General features: G+C 34.1%; 1 protein-coding gene across 1 annotated transcript; it reads right to left on the reverse strand.

The window, feature by feature from the left end:
* Positions 1-563: 563 nt before the first annotated feature.
* On the reverse strand, positions 564-12,264 carry LOC133854080 (SPX domain-containing membrane protein At4g22990-like). Its single transcript, XM_062290106.1, has 11 exons — positions 11,896-12,264; positions 9,681-9,739; positions 8,263-8,383; positions 7,656-7,967; positions 7,441-7,545; positions 6,834-7,288; positions 5,699-6,000; positions 5,195-5,379; positions 4,304-4,494; positions 3,999-4,132; positions 564-979 (listed from the first exon to the last, which is right to left on the reverse strand). The coding sequence occupies exons 2-11, from the start codon at positions 9,731-9,733 to the stop codon at positions 741-743; spliced, it is 2,097 nt and encodes a 698-aa protein (XP_062146090.1). The 5' UTR covers positions 9,734-9,739; positions 11,896-12,264; the 3' UTR covers positions 564-740.
* Between the last annotated feature and the right edge of the window lie 5,074 nt (positions 12,265-17,338).

Below are 17,338 nucleotides of genomic sequence, written 5' to 3' on the forward strand. Positions count from 1 at the left end.
CAAAGAAAAACTATCATATCTTTTATACCGCATGAATACAAGATGAAACTTTTCCTGTTTATATTTTCTTTTTCTTTTTGTTCTTTCTTTATGTTGTGTTGGGATGGTATGATGACTATGATCCAATGTGGTCAGTCTTCAAGCTCAATGACTTCAATTTGCTCACTTGTCAGGGATATCACTGCATCTGTTTTTTCAAGCCAAAAGATATATATATATATATATATATATATATATATTATCTTTTTCTTGATTTTGTTTTCTAGCTAAGACCTGGACAAGTTTTATTTTAAGTGATATCAATCAAACTTTCAAGTTTCAACCCAAAGAAACAAGATGTAACAGCATATTGGCAAAGCAACCATTGGTATAAATGTGAACCTTAATTTCCTTTGAAATAAAAAAAATAAAAAAAAAAAATTTAAAAAAAAAAAAATTACCTATACTGTTAGAATATTAATTAAATGATTAAATCAATCAGTTCACATAATATTAAGCTTTTTTAATAACCGATGATTTAACACGATATCAAAATTGAGGTTTCTAGTGCGCACTTGGGTAACTTTAGGGACCTCCATAAAGGAGGACTAATGATTTATTAAAAGAAAATCAATGAGCTTGTTTTCTTACAATATACAACAATGATACATGGGAGACAAAATAATGAAGAAATTGAGGATATTAATGGGGGGGACTGGGACTGCGTTGCATGGATATACCTGATTAATAGAAGTTACGAATCAATAGAGAGAGTTGTAGGTGTAGCAGGTGGCAAGAATGGAGGATATGCATATGAGGAGTGAGGGAAGAAGGGTGGCATTCAAGAGTCGACTGTTCCCCAAGTATCCAGCCAAGGTTATTGTGCCATCTGCAATCACTCGTGCAATTGTCCCAGCCTCTGTTGATAGTAGTCCACCATTATAGGTTCCACGTGAAAGCCGAGACGACATGACCCGAGAGAGGAGTGCCAAGTTAACACCTGGATCGACAATAGAGGAAAGTCATAATATATTATTGTCAGGACTGGAGCAAATTCAAATATTCACAGAGAGGAATTATACTCCAGTTCGCCCTAATTCATAAATTATAACAAGATTTTGAAGTAGTCTACAACTTCAAACAATGCAATTCACGTCAAAAGTTAATTCAAGGAAGGTAGTGGAATATCATATGGTTTTTTTTTTTACAAGCAATTTCAAATTCATCAATAAAGCGCAGAAGGGCGCAACGTTAATACACGGGAAGTATATAAAAGCGCCCCTAAAAGGGAGGAACAGGTAATAAATTTAGAAAGTCTACAAAAGTAAAAACACCTAGGTGGCAAAGATTGGACGCTAACCAAAGAAATAGCGTGTTAAGCACACGCTTCCTTAACACTACCATTACAGTCTCTACATCTTCAAAAAGCCTCGCATTCCGCTCCCACCAAATGCTCCACAAAACACAGTGAGGAACTAACCGCCAAGCTTTTTTAGCTAGGCCATGCCCAAAAGACGCACCCCAAGTAGTCAACAAATCCAGCACCGTTTGTGGCATGACCCACTCAACTCCAAATAAAGAAAACATAAAGCTCCAAAGCTCATGGGCGGTGTCGCAGTGAAGTAACAGATGATCAATAGCCTCCTCCTTCTTTTTACACATACAACACCACTCAATAACCACAATATTCCTCTTTCGCAGATTGTCATGGGTCAGTATTTTTCCTAAAGCTGCAGACCATACAAAGAACGCCACCCTTGTCGGAGCCTTAGCACACCATATATTCTTCCACGAAAATGAAGGGCCTTCTTTCCTACTAAGCACTTCATAATAGGACCTTACTTCAAATAAGCCCCTTGTAAAGGGATTCCAAACTAACCTGTCACCCTCTCCTTGTCGAATCGAAGTGGAGTACAACCACTCAAAGAAGGAAAGCACCATCTCCATCTCCCAGTCCTGGAGTTGCCGCATAAAGAGAACATTCCAATGAATATTTCCATTATGAACTGCCAAGTTATCCACCACCATTGCAGCTTTGTTCCTCACAATACTATACAGAACTAGATAACAGTGCTTCAAAGATCTCTCCACACCACCAATCATGCCAGAAACTGATGTAGCCCATCCCCTACCGCAAACCGAACAGAATTGCAAAACTTCTCCCATCCTTTCCTGATATATTTCCAAACCCCCACTCCATAGGAACCCGAGACCTCAATAGAACACCACCCACCCTTTAGGCTCCCAAATTTGGCGTCAATCACCAAACGCCATAAAGCCTCTCTCTCCCTACCATATCTCCACAACCATTTACCCAGAAGTGCTTGATTAAACTGGATGAGATTGTGAACTCCCAACCCACCTGAATGCAACGGAGTACAAATCCTGTTCCATTTCACTAAATGAAATTTGGCCTCATCCCCTATGCCACCCCATAAGAAATCCCTTTGGATTTTTTCAAGACGATTAGCCACCTTTAATGGAATAGGGAACATCGACAGAAGATCCGTGGGGAGATTGGACAACGTGCTCTTAATAAGGGTCAACCGCCCGCCCTTCGACAAATACATACGCTTCCATCCAGCCAACCTCCTTTTTGTTTTCTCAACAACCCATTTCCAAGTAGATACGGACTTGTAAGAGGCACCCAAAGGCAGACCCAAGTAAGTCATAGGCAAAAAACCAACTCAACAACCCAAAAGCTGAGCCAACCCTTCAACATCCTCCACCTCACCAATAGGAACAATTTCTGATTTTCCTAGATTGATCCTTAAGCCCGATGCTGCCTCAAAGCACAAAAAGATACACCTCAGATGTCGAATTTGTTCTTCTTGCGCCCCATAAAAAATCAACATATCATCAGCAAAAAGTAAATGATTCACTACTATTGCCTCTGACTCTCTAAGTCCCATTGCAAAACCTGTCATCGAACCCTGCTCCAACGCAACAACCAGCATCCGGCTCGAAGCCTCCATAACCACCACAAATAATAAAGGTGACAGAGGATCACCTTGTCGCAACCCGCGAGAGCTGGTAAAGAAACCCGACGGAGTCCCATTGACGAGGACGGAGAATCTCACCGTAGAGATACAAAAACGAATCCAAGCCCTCCATTTCTCCCCAAAGCCACATCGTTGCAGTAAGTAAAGCAAGAAATCTCAATTCACATGATCGTAAATGGATACTATTTTTTTTTTTTTTTTGATGAATAATAATAATAATTTTATAAAAGAAGTAAGTTTCTCGTACATGAAAAGTATACAAGAGAACTAAGAGCACCAAAACTCCAACGGCCAATATCCTGATTCGTTTAGATGGTCTTTTGTTTATTTCTTCTTTGTGGTTTAAGTTATCTGCACTTATAGTTGGCTGATATTACATACAACATGCCAATTCCAAATAGATAAGAAACAAAATGAATCTCCCTAAAAGGTATGACAATGGTGATAAACATAGAGACAAAAGCTACAAAGAAGGCCATGGTAATTATAAAGGCACCAAACTTCAAGAAGATAAGAGTTAACAAGACAGACATTCACAAAAATGGAAGTAGATATATTCTGATAATCTGTCTGAGTTAATTTGTTTCCTCATGCATAATATTCTCGCAGAATTTATAGCGGATAATTAACAAAAAAAAAAAAAATCTTGAGAAGACCACTAAATTTAATTTTAATTGGAATTTGGTGGTTTATCATGTGCAGGTTTCCTCTTCTCATACATGCTCATCGTTAGAAATGTATTATTGTAATAAAAGGGAAAAAGGAGTTTTTCTTTTTTGTAATTTTTCCCTTATATATACGAAATAGTTGAACGGGTTACAGAATATTTGAAGCTTCTCTTTTTGTGCAAACCCTAATCTTGACATGGTATCGAAGTCTTAGGGTTTAATGAAATTTGTTCTCGTTTTTCCACGCCTCTTCTCTCTCTTAAAAACAGTTTTTTTCCTCTTTTCATGCAAATCCTAATCTTGACACTTACCATAAATAACGAAGTAATTGAACTGAAAAATATCTCACCTTCAAGTACTTCGGCAGAAACAAACAATATGAGTCCTGAACAGACATACTGTGGCACAGAGTATGGAATAAATAGATTGAAGCTGAGGATTATGCCTATACACACCATAATTTCAGATGCCATTAAGATTTGCCTGCAATCAGATTGATGAAAATTAATGCATCAGCAGTTTATGAGAAACATATCCAGAACTTTAGATCAGATACTTCTTTTGTGTGTGTGTGTGGAGGCAAGGGGAATATTAACGATACTGAATGTATTACAGAAACTAGAGATCAAAAGCATGTTACTGTTAAATAATTACCTGTCTTCAAACATATTGCTAATGTAGTTTCCAACAACAATGTTTATTGGAAGAACAGTGAGGCCAAGGCAAGCAAGAAAAATCGCCACTGTGCTCGTAGACCACTGAAAGTAGTATGTGGTAATGACACTAGATTCTGAAAGTAAAATCTCCATTGCATATTTGAGCATGAAATATATCAATAACTGAACCTGATGAACCATAGAGATTCAATTATACATTGTGCAGAAGTTTGTAGAGTTTCCGCTCCAACCAAAAATAAATGGCAGAAAATATGCAATTAGAAGAAGATATAGAGACAAAAAAATTCTCAATGATTTTAGCTCAGTCCACCGGCTTGGAGTAACAAAATACATGACAGTGACCAGAAGATAATTGGGAGGATCTTGGTTGTTTAATCAACAGCAGCTCAATAGAAAATCTCTTTTATCTTGAATAAGTAAAATGCAAAGAGCAAATTCATTGATGCGGTTCTACTTCACCAAGCTTAATTAAAAACAAAAGTTTCTGATGCATGATGTGAAATCTGATCGCATAATTCATCTAAACTATTTGTTTGAGTAAAGCATATTAGCAGACCAAATTCTAATATAGAAGCAGAAGTACTTATCCAACTTCTAATTCTATTTCACGCACAACGGGAATTCTAGCTGCATTCTAAAGAATAAGTGAAGTTGCAATATTGATACTCATCTGATTAACAAGTTTATAAATCCATAGACAAATATTTTTCGGCAATGTAGTAAAATAAGAGTACACATATTGGCAGGTTATCTTTAAAATGTATTTCAATTTTTTTTAAAAGAAAAAAGGAGGAAATAAAAGAACAATATTTATCTTTTTCTCTGAAAGGCAACAAAACTCATATAAAGTTCAGAACCATTTACATACCTTTACAGAGGGTGTAAGTAGCCTATATGCTGCTCGAATTGAAGTAGCTGCTTGGTGAGAATCCTCAGAAGCTTCTTCACTTTCATCACATTCTTGCTCACCATCTTCATCTTGTTGCTTGTCTTCTGAACTAATAAGCAATGGTTGTTCAAGTCCTTTCTCAAGTGCATCATTCTCTACTGCTTCTGTCATCCAAAGTACACCATCAGAATAAACATTTCTAAGAGAGAACATTATGGTTAAAAGTGACAGTTTTTGTTACACTTCAAAAAATTATCAACAGGTAAATCACCAAACGATTTACAGATTGACTGTCTTTTGCAATTTTACTCATTTTTAAAGTTTCTACAATGTCAAAATAATTTCTAAAAGAAATTATTAGAATAGCTATGGTCACATTAAAGTGTTAACGCTTCAATCTACAGCTTATGAATGATCTAACATTGACAGAATCGGATTGTGAAAGATCTCAACCAAAAAGTAGCACCATATAAATGAACATACCAGCATTAGATTCCTGTGGTATACTATTCTCCTCAATCTCATGAGAAGGTTCTTTAAATGAGATACACAACCAAACTAAGTATATAAGCCAAGCAACAGCCATAACCCAGCCGGGCAAAGTGTCTTCATTGAATGTAAGCTTGTAGATCTTGAAATTAGTTTGAAGAAAACCACCTAGAGCAGGACCACAAGCCATTCCGAGAGCACTGGCACTTACAAAACCTGCTGATGCCTGCATGCGAAATTTCTGTGGCACGCAGTCACTAATATACCTCCGGTTAACAGCTCGGGCAGAACCCAGTCTGCAATTTGTAAAGTATGACTTTGTTAATACATATAACGAGTTTTATATAATAGAATCTCTAAATCTTACCACCTTACACTATTTCTAGCTTGAAGTTAATTTGAGTCTTATAATAATAATTTAAGATCTAGTACTGCACTCCAGTATGATAAAAATGAACTTCGAGGCTTTTCTATAACCAATAACAGAGCAGAACAAATCTTGTTGCTTGTATATTCATAGCAATATAAATCTATAACCATAGCAAAACAGGTTGGTGAAATGAAAGTTTTTCTACTTGCTATCCGATCAATTTCATGTTGCTCCCTTAATTCAGAAAAGCTATGACCTGCCATGCTTTGTTTTAATAATCCATCTCTTTATGTTGTAAAGCCGAAAATTTGGGTATACAAGTTCTGTACAGGCTCGAAGTCCTAACACCAGTTAAAATCCTCATCAAAACACATCCTCTGTGTGTATGTGTGTCTGCATATATGACCAATTTGATTTGATAATAACTGATAGAAATATATGCACGTCTCTTTGTGTGTGGGTGTGTGTGTATGATATACAAGTTAGCACAAAACACAAATTTCAAGACATTTTTTTTTAAGCATAGCTGCAAAAAAAATAAAAATATAAAACTTCTAAAATCAAAAATAGTTATAACATTAAAGTTGATTTCCCAATTCCAAAAAAAATTATGGCGATAAAAGTAAATAAGAAATGCTTAGATTTCCTAATCAGGATGTTTACATGCCTCAGATTCATAGTCTCAATAGAATGCACAAAAGCACATGCTTCAAGTTATTCCTATCAAGCAGTGACACGAAGAAGAATAAGACTGCTTACCCACAGAAAAGACGACCAATTAGGAGAACCGCTATTGAATTGACATCATAAGCCAATGCGTACAGGATGTTTCCCAAGAAAAGAACTATACTGCTAAATACAAGAGGTTTGAAGTATGATTTATTTGACCACGCACTAAAATACACTGAAGAAAAGACCTGTGCAACAGCCATTGCCCCAATCACTATACCACAAACTGTTGCTGCAGCTCCAAGGCTCATGGAGTAGTTATCTGCTGTAGGGACAACAATATATGTATTGACCATATAAAGAAATGTGTTCGCTAAGTTCAAGAGAAGAGACATAAAATGGTATTTCTTATCAACAACTTGTTCCTCAAAAGGAGTAGGTAGCTCGTCTTGCATAATGAGCGCATGTTGCGCCAAAAAGTTGAGGAAATTTGTTGAGTGGGTTAACCTGTCCACTGCTGCTCTTATTGAATCGATGACAGGATCCTGCACATTAAATAACCGTGTAAATACCATGGTAACTCACCAGCTTTATGACTGCCTCCCAGCCAAATACATGTGTGTGTGTGCGCGCAACAGGGAGTGAGAAAAAACCATGAAAATTTGTACAGGTTGCTTCGAGTATATGCAACAGAAACCTGAAGGGGAAGAACAGGCTGATCATATATTGATAAGTAGCTTCCTTGACGGTCCTGAAGTTCATGAAGATTGCGTGATATGGCTCCCACGACAGCCCCTATGCCCTGCAGGTTCCATTATCTGTCAGTAAACTTCCATAAAACCAGGGACAATAGCTTTTAGAAGTTTCAAATGGTTAAATAGAAAAGGAATGCATCCAACATCAACACAATACCACATGCTTGAACACTTGCTGCAGTTGGGAGTAAGGATGATTTGCGCGTGTTTTGACATAATAATTAGTGAATCCATAACCAAAGCGTTTATCAAACTTCTTCAGTATCTTACGCAAACCAACAGCATTTATCTCAACAAAAAAGAGAAGCTTTAAAAGATCTTGTCCCACTGCTCTATAAGCTTCTCGTAATTCATATATTTGGGATATATTGGGCTGCAGCTGAAGGGCATCATGCTGTTCATCAAGCTTAGCTAGCCTGCTTGCAAGTAGCCCTTGTTGTTCCAACAGAAAAAGGACAATCTTCTCAATCTGAAATAATTAAAGAAAGTAAGTTGAACACATTTCATAATCTTCTCACTTATCTTAAAGATTTGACAGATCTTCCATGGTTACTTTAGAAAAGGTAACATGGTTCCATCTTAAGAAGTTAATTCCATTAGAAAACCTAGAACTTGACAATAACAAATATTTGATGGATTTTTTAAATGAGCATAATTACAAAAGAAATTTAACACGCACGAGCAAAGCACAAATACACACATACATTATTTCTTGTTTAGATCTTCTTGTATATTTCCGAAAGATAAACATGCATATAACCCACCTGATTATCCAACATTCTTGAGAAATCCTTGAGTACTTGCCGGCGATCTTGTGTCCCAACTTCAATTTGTTGAGCATATTGTCTTACTTTTTTCTTCATTAACTTATAGTTAATGTAATATCTGCAAGAAATCAAATTATCAGCATCTAAGACAGGAACCTAATCACAACTAAAAAGGCAAGCAGCACCACTTGCTGCTCACTTTGAGCACCAACTTGCAGAAATTATTTGGCCCACAGCATGCCTCCCTCATGCCAAGGCCTTGCGGCTGCATGGGTGTAAGGTGCCACCCAAGCCACCACAGAGGCTTACAAGGTTTAACCCAACGTTGTGCAATGCAATATTCAGTAACAGTTTTCAAAAACTCCAAAATTTATATTAGCATGTGTCTCAAATTTGTATTAGCATGTGTTTCTATGTCTGCCAACGATAAGTTGGGGAAAACGTAAATATCATGTCACTGCAAAGTCTGTGATTCGGTTGCCCTTTAAACAAGAGGTTTAATAATAATCTTTAGAGAAGTCAAGTAGAAGCTACCAAAAATTAACAAAACAAGGTTTATTTTTTAAAATATTATAAGAAGTTTGAGAGGGATGGGAATCCAACAAACTTTTAGTTTTGAAGTGTAATCATTTCAGTAGGTTTCATGTGTTTTGTGGACAGCTACTTAAATTTGGATATATCACTTTTGTGCACTAAATTACAAATGGAGTAAGACAATGGGGGCTAGACAAAGCTGTGTTCTGCAGGTTCAGATCAGGGGCTGGTTAAATATTAAGGATAGATTGCTGCCACCAGCCACTTTCAGAGGGAATGCATGGATCAGGACATTGTTTCAGCTGCTGTATATATCAACTTTGGAGGGAACAGAATGGTAGAAAGATTAGCGATGAATAAAGACATATGCGCTCTTTTGGAAAAAGTATTTAAGTAGTTGCCAAGCATAAGTCAGTGGAGATGGGCCATGGGCATGCTGTGGACATGCAGGTCTATTATGTGTGACCTTGGCTTTGCATCTTGGTTGAAACTGTTCTATTCATGCTTTTCTTCTCTTTTTGGTATCAGTAGGTATGCCAACCACAACAATCTATGAGATTTAATATGCTCGATTGACAACAAATCAAATCTTTTGAGTAACAAGTTCCACTAGACGAGATGACCTATCTACTATATTACCACCACGACTTATACATAATTAGATACCATAATGATGTATCAAAACTCACTTGACACCATTCCATAGCTTCACTAAGAAACCATGGTAATACAAACATACAACGCTTGTTACCAACCAATAATCAGCAAATATTTAAGCTTTTCTCTTTTCTCATTTTTCCAAGTAAACTTTGAGGAAGCAATCAAAATGATTAAATTCTTAGCAATGCAAAATAGAATGTATAATCATATGTCAAACATACCCTTGCCATTCTTGGATTTGTCTTTCCTTCAACTTTTTCCCGAAGGCAACCATCTTTCACTACAAATAAAATTACAAAAACTTATGTGAGAAAGAAAACAAGAAGATCACAGAAACATATGCAGCAACAATCTCTGTGAACTTTGACATCAGGAGCTTTTCCAGCATAAGAGGATAATGAGAAAAAGAAAATGACAACAGTTATACTTTGTGCATTATCTTTCCATTAAGCTTCTCATAGAACCACCATGTTTTTCCTGCCTAAATCCACCTCCACAGGAATAAAATTAATCAGTATATATGACAACTTCAATGCTGATTTAGACTTCTTACCATGTCAGAGCATACAAAATATAATGCGAGACAGTTATACACAAAATCTGACAAATTTATTCGAAAAACATAGTGTGATCAAGGGCAAAGTGTGGTCTCCTTGTTGTACAGGTTAAACAGGGAAACATTTATTTTTATTTATTTTTTAATGAACAGTAAAATAATATATTTTATATTTATAAAAAATAAATAAATAAATAAAGCAAAATCAATTAATACATACATGTATGCTGTTTTACATGGAGACCTTAAAATGAAGTGAATCTACCAGACAACATGAAATGGATTTGGCCTGCTTACCACACTTTGAGGCACGTACCTAAAAGGAATGCCTAACAAATAAAGATATGCATGCCTACTTCGTTTACTAAAATCCCCAAATTAAACTGTTTTGACATCACACAAATAATTCATATTGCACAAAGCATTCATCTTGGTCGAGCTGAATGATCTAGAAACTTCAATTACCTCATGAAACAGAAGACAATAACTTGTGGATTCTATAGACAAACAAAGTCGCAATGTCCTAATAATTGGAGACCCAGACATACACCAAACCCCAGACATCTGTACCTCAATTTCATGTAACATAGCATTTCAGAAAGATTGAACAACTGCAACTCCACTTTCCTATAGAGCCAGATATGCACAACTGCCACACGTCTACAGACCCTACTACAATTTACAACAGTGAACACCATATGTAAACCTATTTACATATAATCTAGTAAAGAATACCTAAAGAACGGGCTATTTGTTAATAGAAAATAATCACATTCTTCCCGTCACGAACATAAAGACAAATTATGGGGATTACTTTGTATCTTGGGTGTTGGATGGGGGGTTCTATTGGGTTTTATTTTATTATGGGGTTACTTTGTATCTTGGGTGTTTGTTGGAGGGTTTCTATTGTATCTTGGGTTTCATGTGGGTTTTGGGTGTTGTGGGTATGTAATTTCTTATGGGTTTTTCATGTGGGCTAGCTGAGTTATTCCTGTGTATACTTCCTGTGTGCTTAGGGGCGCCTTACGCTTTTTTAATGAAATTTTCTTACTTATCAAAAAAAAAAAAAAAAAATGTCCATGACAAGGCAGTCTTTCAGAATCAATCAATAAACTAGGTGCTCATTACACATAAATAAATGCACAGTGCTTGACATGTTGACTCCCACTCTAAACTGACACAAGACCCATCACTTTGCTGCATCATATGAATACCCAACACCAATCATTAAGCCATAAATTACTAAGAGTCAAAGTAAATCCAGCTGAAAACGAAAGAATTCTCTTGAAAACAGTTCTTTTTTTTTTGCGTATCGGCTTATCAGTCAACTTATGCGTTTCACAAGGTTTGTGTAAGCCACCAATACATAATTTAGAATAAACCATCCATCATCAGAGCAGTGATTTCTAATAATATTCACATTGACCGGTCAACTTAGTTTAATTCCATCAACATGTTCACCATTATCTCATAAACCTCCCAATTTGACCAAGTCCGCACGAAACAATTCACAAACTACAATCATATTAAAACAGAGCAATTAAAAGAATTAATCAATTAAAAAACAAGAAAACCAAGACTTTCACCGCTTTGATTATTCAAGATTTATACAACCGCCAGTACCACATGCAGCACAACCATTAAGCCTACCAGTATGCAAAAAAAATTGAAGATTTCATAATTTTTATCAAACAGCCATAACAACACAGTTTTAGAAGCCTCCGTATCATGCTCTGTTTGGTTTCCGAGAAAAGGTTCTGGAAAAGAAAACCGAAAACTACTTCCAACCGGTAAATACAGGCTCTCGAAACTCGTTTTCTTTTCTAAGCTGCCAAACAGAGCGTGAATAAACAGAAAACGAACACAAAAAAATGCATTACCAACGTGAGTTTGTGAAACCGCGGTTCTACGAGTCTCTGCTCACGGAAGGAGAGTTTTCTTTAGATGACAATCAACGGACAAGAAAGTGCTTTCACGGAAAAAAAGAGATTTTGGATTCAGAGAAAGTGATTGTCGGAAAAAGCTTGAGAGAGAGGAAGGGAGGGAAGGAGACGCTAGCTCTCCGGTTCTCAGAGAAAGCGGATCGTTTTGAAGTGATAAGCCGTAAAGCGAGAGGAGTCTTATGGGGACGGAATTGGAATTTTGGAGAATTAGTGTGGCAATTAGAGCAATTTAGAGCAAAAGATCCAGTGGCCCCGATAGTGTACCCCGCCGATTATGAGCCGTCCAAATCTACTTAGGAATCACTTTCTTTACGGTGCAATTATAAGAGAGATAGAGAGATTGAGGTTTTGTTCGGATTCTAATTGATGTTTCTCCTTTTTATAGGAGCAGGAATGGCCTTTTGGGTTAGACTGTCAATTTTGTCTGTCGCCGGTCTTATATTCATGTTTCAATATGATTTTTATACGAAATACAAGAGTCGGTAATTTTTTCTACGACCTTTGAATTGACACGAACTCAATACAAAAAATAAATAGATTATGATTGATGGATCTTACTTTAATTAAATTGGATTACGAATAATTTATATAATCTTGTGCGTATGCTTCGACATGGCTCGAACCAAACAACTAAATTTTTAGGGAGGGCTGCTATCCAATTTACAGAATTATTATGATTAGATTTAATTGAGTTGAATTATTCAATGATTAGGGATCACATGACTCATGGTTTTTATCTCTTATTTATGCCCATAAATGAGATTGAGATATGATGGCACTTTTCATGTTTTATATAATAGATGAATAAAATATCATAGTAAGTGATTCTATATTTTGCTAACCCCTTTGACTCAAATTGGTTAGCCAATGAATTTCATAAATTCTACAATTGGATATTTATTATAAATTAACGTGACAGTCTACGTAAGTAAATAATGATACTTATCACATGGGATAACAAAATTATGGCAAACAAGTGGCACTTTATATTTGTTGTTCTATATAAATTAAGCCCACTAGTTGAAAGTTACAGCAAAATTATTTTCTATTAACCATTACTGTCATTCACAACATCATTACAATTGCTAGGCCTACCCACCATCACCATTATTTGGTGCAAAACTCACCTGATTTGCCTAATTTTAAAGTTAATTGATAAAATGTTGTACAAATTGTGGTTGTTTGGAGACAAGTTGCTTTCACTTTCACAAACAAAGAAAAAAAAAAATAGAGAAACAATTTGCAGTCCATTTGTACAAGCATTTCCCCCAATCACCATCATATCTCTAAGTTAAAATACCTCAAGATTCGATTATATGGCATCTTTAAGTTATGACGAGCTGATTATAAAATTTAATTTTGTACATATATTCCATCGAGTAATATTTCTTACACAATTTCTGTATAACTTTTGTATAACTCTAACAACTTTTTTTAAAATAAACTATTAGATATTTAGGGTTGCGATCATCGGCTCGACTGTTCGAGCGCTCATTTGTCTTCAATCCAATAAATCTATGTGGGAAAACAGATTTAATAGTTAATTAAAAAAAATATTAAAATTATACAACAATCCTTTTTGTATTTCATCAAATTGAATTTTGATGAACTTTGATATGATGGAACCAAACTCACATGACATCTCAGTCCATTGACTCCATTGTAGGAGACAAGACTTGCTGGCCACATGGGCAATGCCACGTGTGCTGCAGTTGAAGAAGGCAAAAATTCTAAGATACCATATATAAATAAATAAAATTCAAGTAAGATCTATGATCTAGCAAAAAGAGTCCAAAAACTCCCATCATTTAACATTAAAAAAAAAAAAAAAAAAGTTGGCATACCCATAACAGCCAAATAATTTGTTGACAGTACTTAACAATGATAGCATAGTTATTGTAAAATGGTAAAGTACAAGCTCAATGAGCCTTTTGCTTTTGAATTTGGGGTAACACCTCCTGTCCTCCTTTATAGTTAGGTTTGATTTTATTTTATTTTTTTAGCAAGTCAAAGGGAAGCAACATGATTTAGGATTGTTTCCTTTTGGAAAAAAAATTATTTCGCTGAAACTGTTTTTTTAGCTCGGCTCGTACGAAAAATTAGCGACGACAAAGGCAATAATAGGTGACCTTCGACATCGGAGGAAAATGAAAGGCGAGAGAGTGTGTGTAAAAAAGAAAAGCTCAAACTTGAAAATGATTAACGAAAAAAAAAAAAAAAACATTTTTCATAAGAAGTTTTTACATCGAAACAAACGAAGTCTTTGAGGGATTTGGTTTGGTTCTAGTTATTTAATCATTGGAAATTTTTTGTACTTCAAATAAACGGTGAAGATTGTAAGACAAATCTGAAATCTTAGTCTTTTATCATTGTTAGTGAGTTTTCCCTCAATCTTTACCGTTTATTTGAAGCACATGAGATCTAAAGTAATTAAATAATTGAGAAAAATAAAGTCTTTAGGTTTTGTCCAAGTTTTAAATTGATCATTCTATTACTTTACGGTTAAAGTTAATAATTTTTTATTTGTTACATGTGTTTTATTTTTGACACTCTAAGGTTCATGGTAGCACCCAATACAATGTCAATGTCCATGCCAGCATTAAAGTTAACAATTTTTCATCTAACGTTACAAATCTAGGAGATTAGGATGACGAAGAAGGTGATTACAAATCTAATGTATCTCTCAACCATGTTCTTGAAATTAAAAATTCAATGGCTAAATTCAAATAAGATAAAAATTTAAGGACTAAATATGATTTTTCTCTAAATAATTAGGGCCAAGCCAAATCCGATAGAGTTAATTTTGCTCTCTAATGTCACACACCAAACAACAAATAAGATGATGAATTTTTAAAAATCCAAGAGTCTAAAAGTAGTTTAAGGCATTGTTTTTTAAAATTATAAATTTTATCAAACATTTAACTACAATTTTAAAAACTATAATTTTATTAAATATATTTTTAAATCGTTATTTTTTAAAAAGCACGTTTTAAAACAACCAACACTCATCCTACTTCAAACCTACATACTTGGAGGGCTGGTAGTTGGACAAGTATAGTGCCATGACACGTGGGTATGAAGGTGTGAGGTCCACCTAGTCAAGTTGTGGGTACTCCTTTATTGGCATATATCCTTGTGGACCTATTGACAATCCAAAGTTTGCACTTTGAAAGAAGATCGTGAATGTCTGCCACAATATTAAAGATTGATTAATGCTTAAATTACACTTATTCCATCGCTATCACATTTTATTGACATTACATTACCAATTACATATCGTTTGATTTGCGCAATAAGTATTTAATTATAAAATAAAATAATTATTATCAAAAAAAAAAAAAAAAAGTGAAATAGAATGACTATTCATACTCTTTAGTTTGATAAAAATTCATATATTTTAATTGGAATCCAATCGAAATTACTAAAAAAATAAAAAATACTAGTGGGTGGCTGACCCGATCCTCATCGGGGGTGGCCTGACACCAAATGCTCCGAGGATAGTCGCACTACCCTCATAACGCTTCGGAGGTCCACCACGAGGTGTTTTGGAAGTGGTGCGATCACCATCGGCTCCATACGTGGCTGGCAGACCACCCATTCAGCCACTATGTAAATGGGTTTTTTTTTTTTTTTTTTTTTTAAATAAAAAAAAATTGAGAGGAAACATAAAATAATGAGTTTTTTTTTTTTGAAAAATGTAGTCTCTTCTTTTAGGAATACCTATTCATCTCATTTTTTAGAGGAATATGCATTCATTTTCATAAAAGAATAATTAATTCAATGGAAATAACTATTTCAATATATATATATATATATATATATATATATATATATATATATATATTTATTTATTTTAACAATGTTTTGTGTTTAGATTTTTGTTAGAAAATAAACAAAGCCCACACTTTGAAAGTATGATTTGATAATGATTTATATATCGGGGGATTATAAATATCTTGATTAAAATAATCAATACATTCAAATGGTTGTATGTTAGTAATCGGACCTACTGGTAAACCCGCGTTTGTTTATTTATTTATATTTTGGTATTTTATTTCCTCCTAAAACTATTATTATATGAATCTGAAGTGAGCTTAATTACTATAAATTAAAGAAACTTAGCAGTGGATTCATCTCTTCAGCCCAAATTAATATATAACCCCAAAACAAATCATATATATATATAATAGAGGAATCACTCAAAACATTGCATAATATTGTGACAAGTGGCCTTTTAAAATGCAGCCAAGTATATATATTTTTGTGTAAAACCAGTTTTTTTTTCCTAGAAAATAATTTGTATCCTATTTTTGTGTAAAAACAGTTTTTTTTTATCCTAAAAAATAACTGTATGATAACTGGCATTTGTGAACCAAATATCTTAATTAAATCATTTAAGGAGAGCCTAAAATCGTTGAACCCACTTTCATGCCTCCATACAAAAAAAAAAAAAAAAAAAAAAAAAAAAAAAAAAAAAAATTCCATACAAGGATCCAAAGATTCTTTAGGGCGAGAAAAGACCATAGGCGTCTAATATTAATACATACTTAAAGCACTGCAAATAACAAACAAAAATTCAATCACAAAATCAAACACATTTTATATCCCCCAGTGTTCTCTGCTTCGTCACGACAGGGATAAGAAAAAAAGAAACGTTTGATTAAAAGTGTTGAAAGGAAACTATTTTCTTTAAAGTACATAAATTAAAGTGTTATATAATTATACTTTATAGTAATGGTAAAAATATGATGTTAAAAATAAATATTTATTATATTATAGGAGTATTTTTTCCAGTTTCTATTTATTGTCCGTTTTCATATTTTGTCATTATTTTCTGTTCTAATTTATATATTATTTTTATTTATGTTATTGTAATTGGAGAAAATATACAATAAAAGAAAAATAAAATTATTTTTATACTATACGAGTATTTTCATTTTTTTTTTTGTTTGTCATCTGTCTTTATAATGTAGCTTCTTTTACATTATACATGCAATATATATATATATATATATATATATATATATATATATATATATATATAGAAAGTTGTATGAGTTACACTTCATTTCATATTACCGTCAAATTTAAAGGTAATAAAAAAACAATATTTATAAAAATGACAATATAATATTTGGCTTTGTGTATGATGGTTTATAAATTATTAATTATTCATTATTTTATTATGGTGAGAGTGCGATTTTCTTTAGTTTAAATATGTTAATTGTTAACAAAAAAATTTTTAGGGTTTCTTTTGTAAATATTAAATACAAGTTATAGCAATAATGTGAGTACACTATTTTGTTATTTGTTTTTGTGAATTCCTATATTATGTAAAATGTCTCTTAAATTAACGTATATAAAAATTGAATAATATGAT

This window comes from Alnus glutinosa, chromosome 13, assembly GCF_958979055.1.
Source record: "Alnus glutinosa chromosome 13, dhAlnGlut1.1, whole genome shotgun sequence".
In the NCBI taxonomy this organism is placed as follows: Eukaryota; Viridiplantae; Streptophyta; class Magnoliopsida; order Fagales; family Betulaceae; genus Alnus; species Alnus glutinosa.

Excerpts from the sequence above, each read along its gene's own strand:
- LOC133854080 (XM_062290106.1), bottom strand. The coding sequence starts at position 9,733 with ATGGTTGCCTTCGGGAAAAAGTTGAAGGAAAGACAAATCCAAGAATGG. Across the intron at positions 7,968-8,262 it reads CAAGAATGTTGGATAATCAG|ATTGAGAAGATTGTCCTTTT; the intron begins GTGGGTTATATG and ends TAATTATTTCAG. Across the intron at positions 7,289-7,440 it reads AGCCTGTTCTTCCCCTTCAG|GATCCTGTCATCGATTCAAT; the intron begins GTTTCTGTTGCA and ends TTTAATGTGCAG.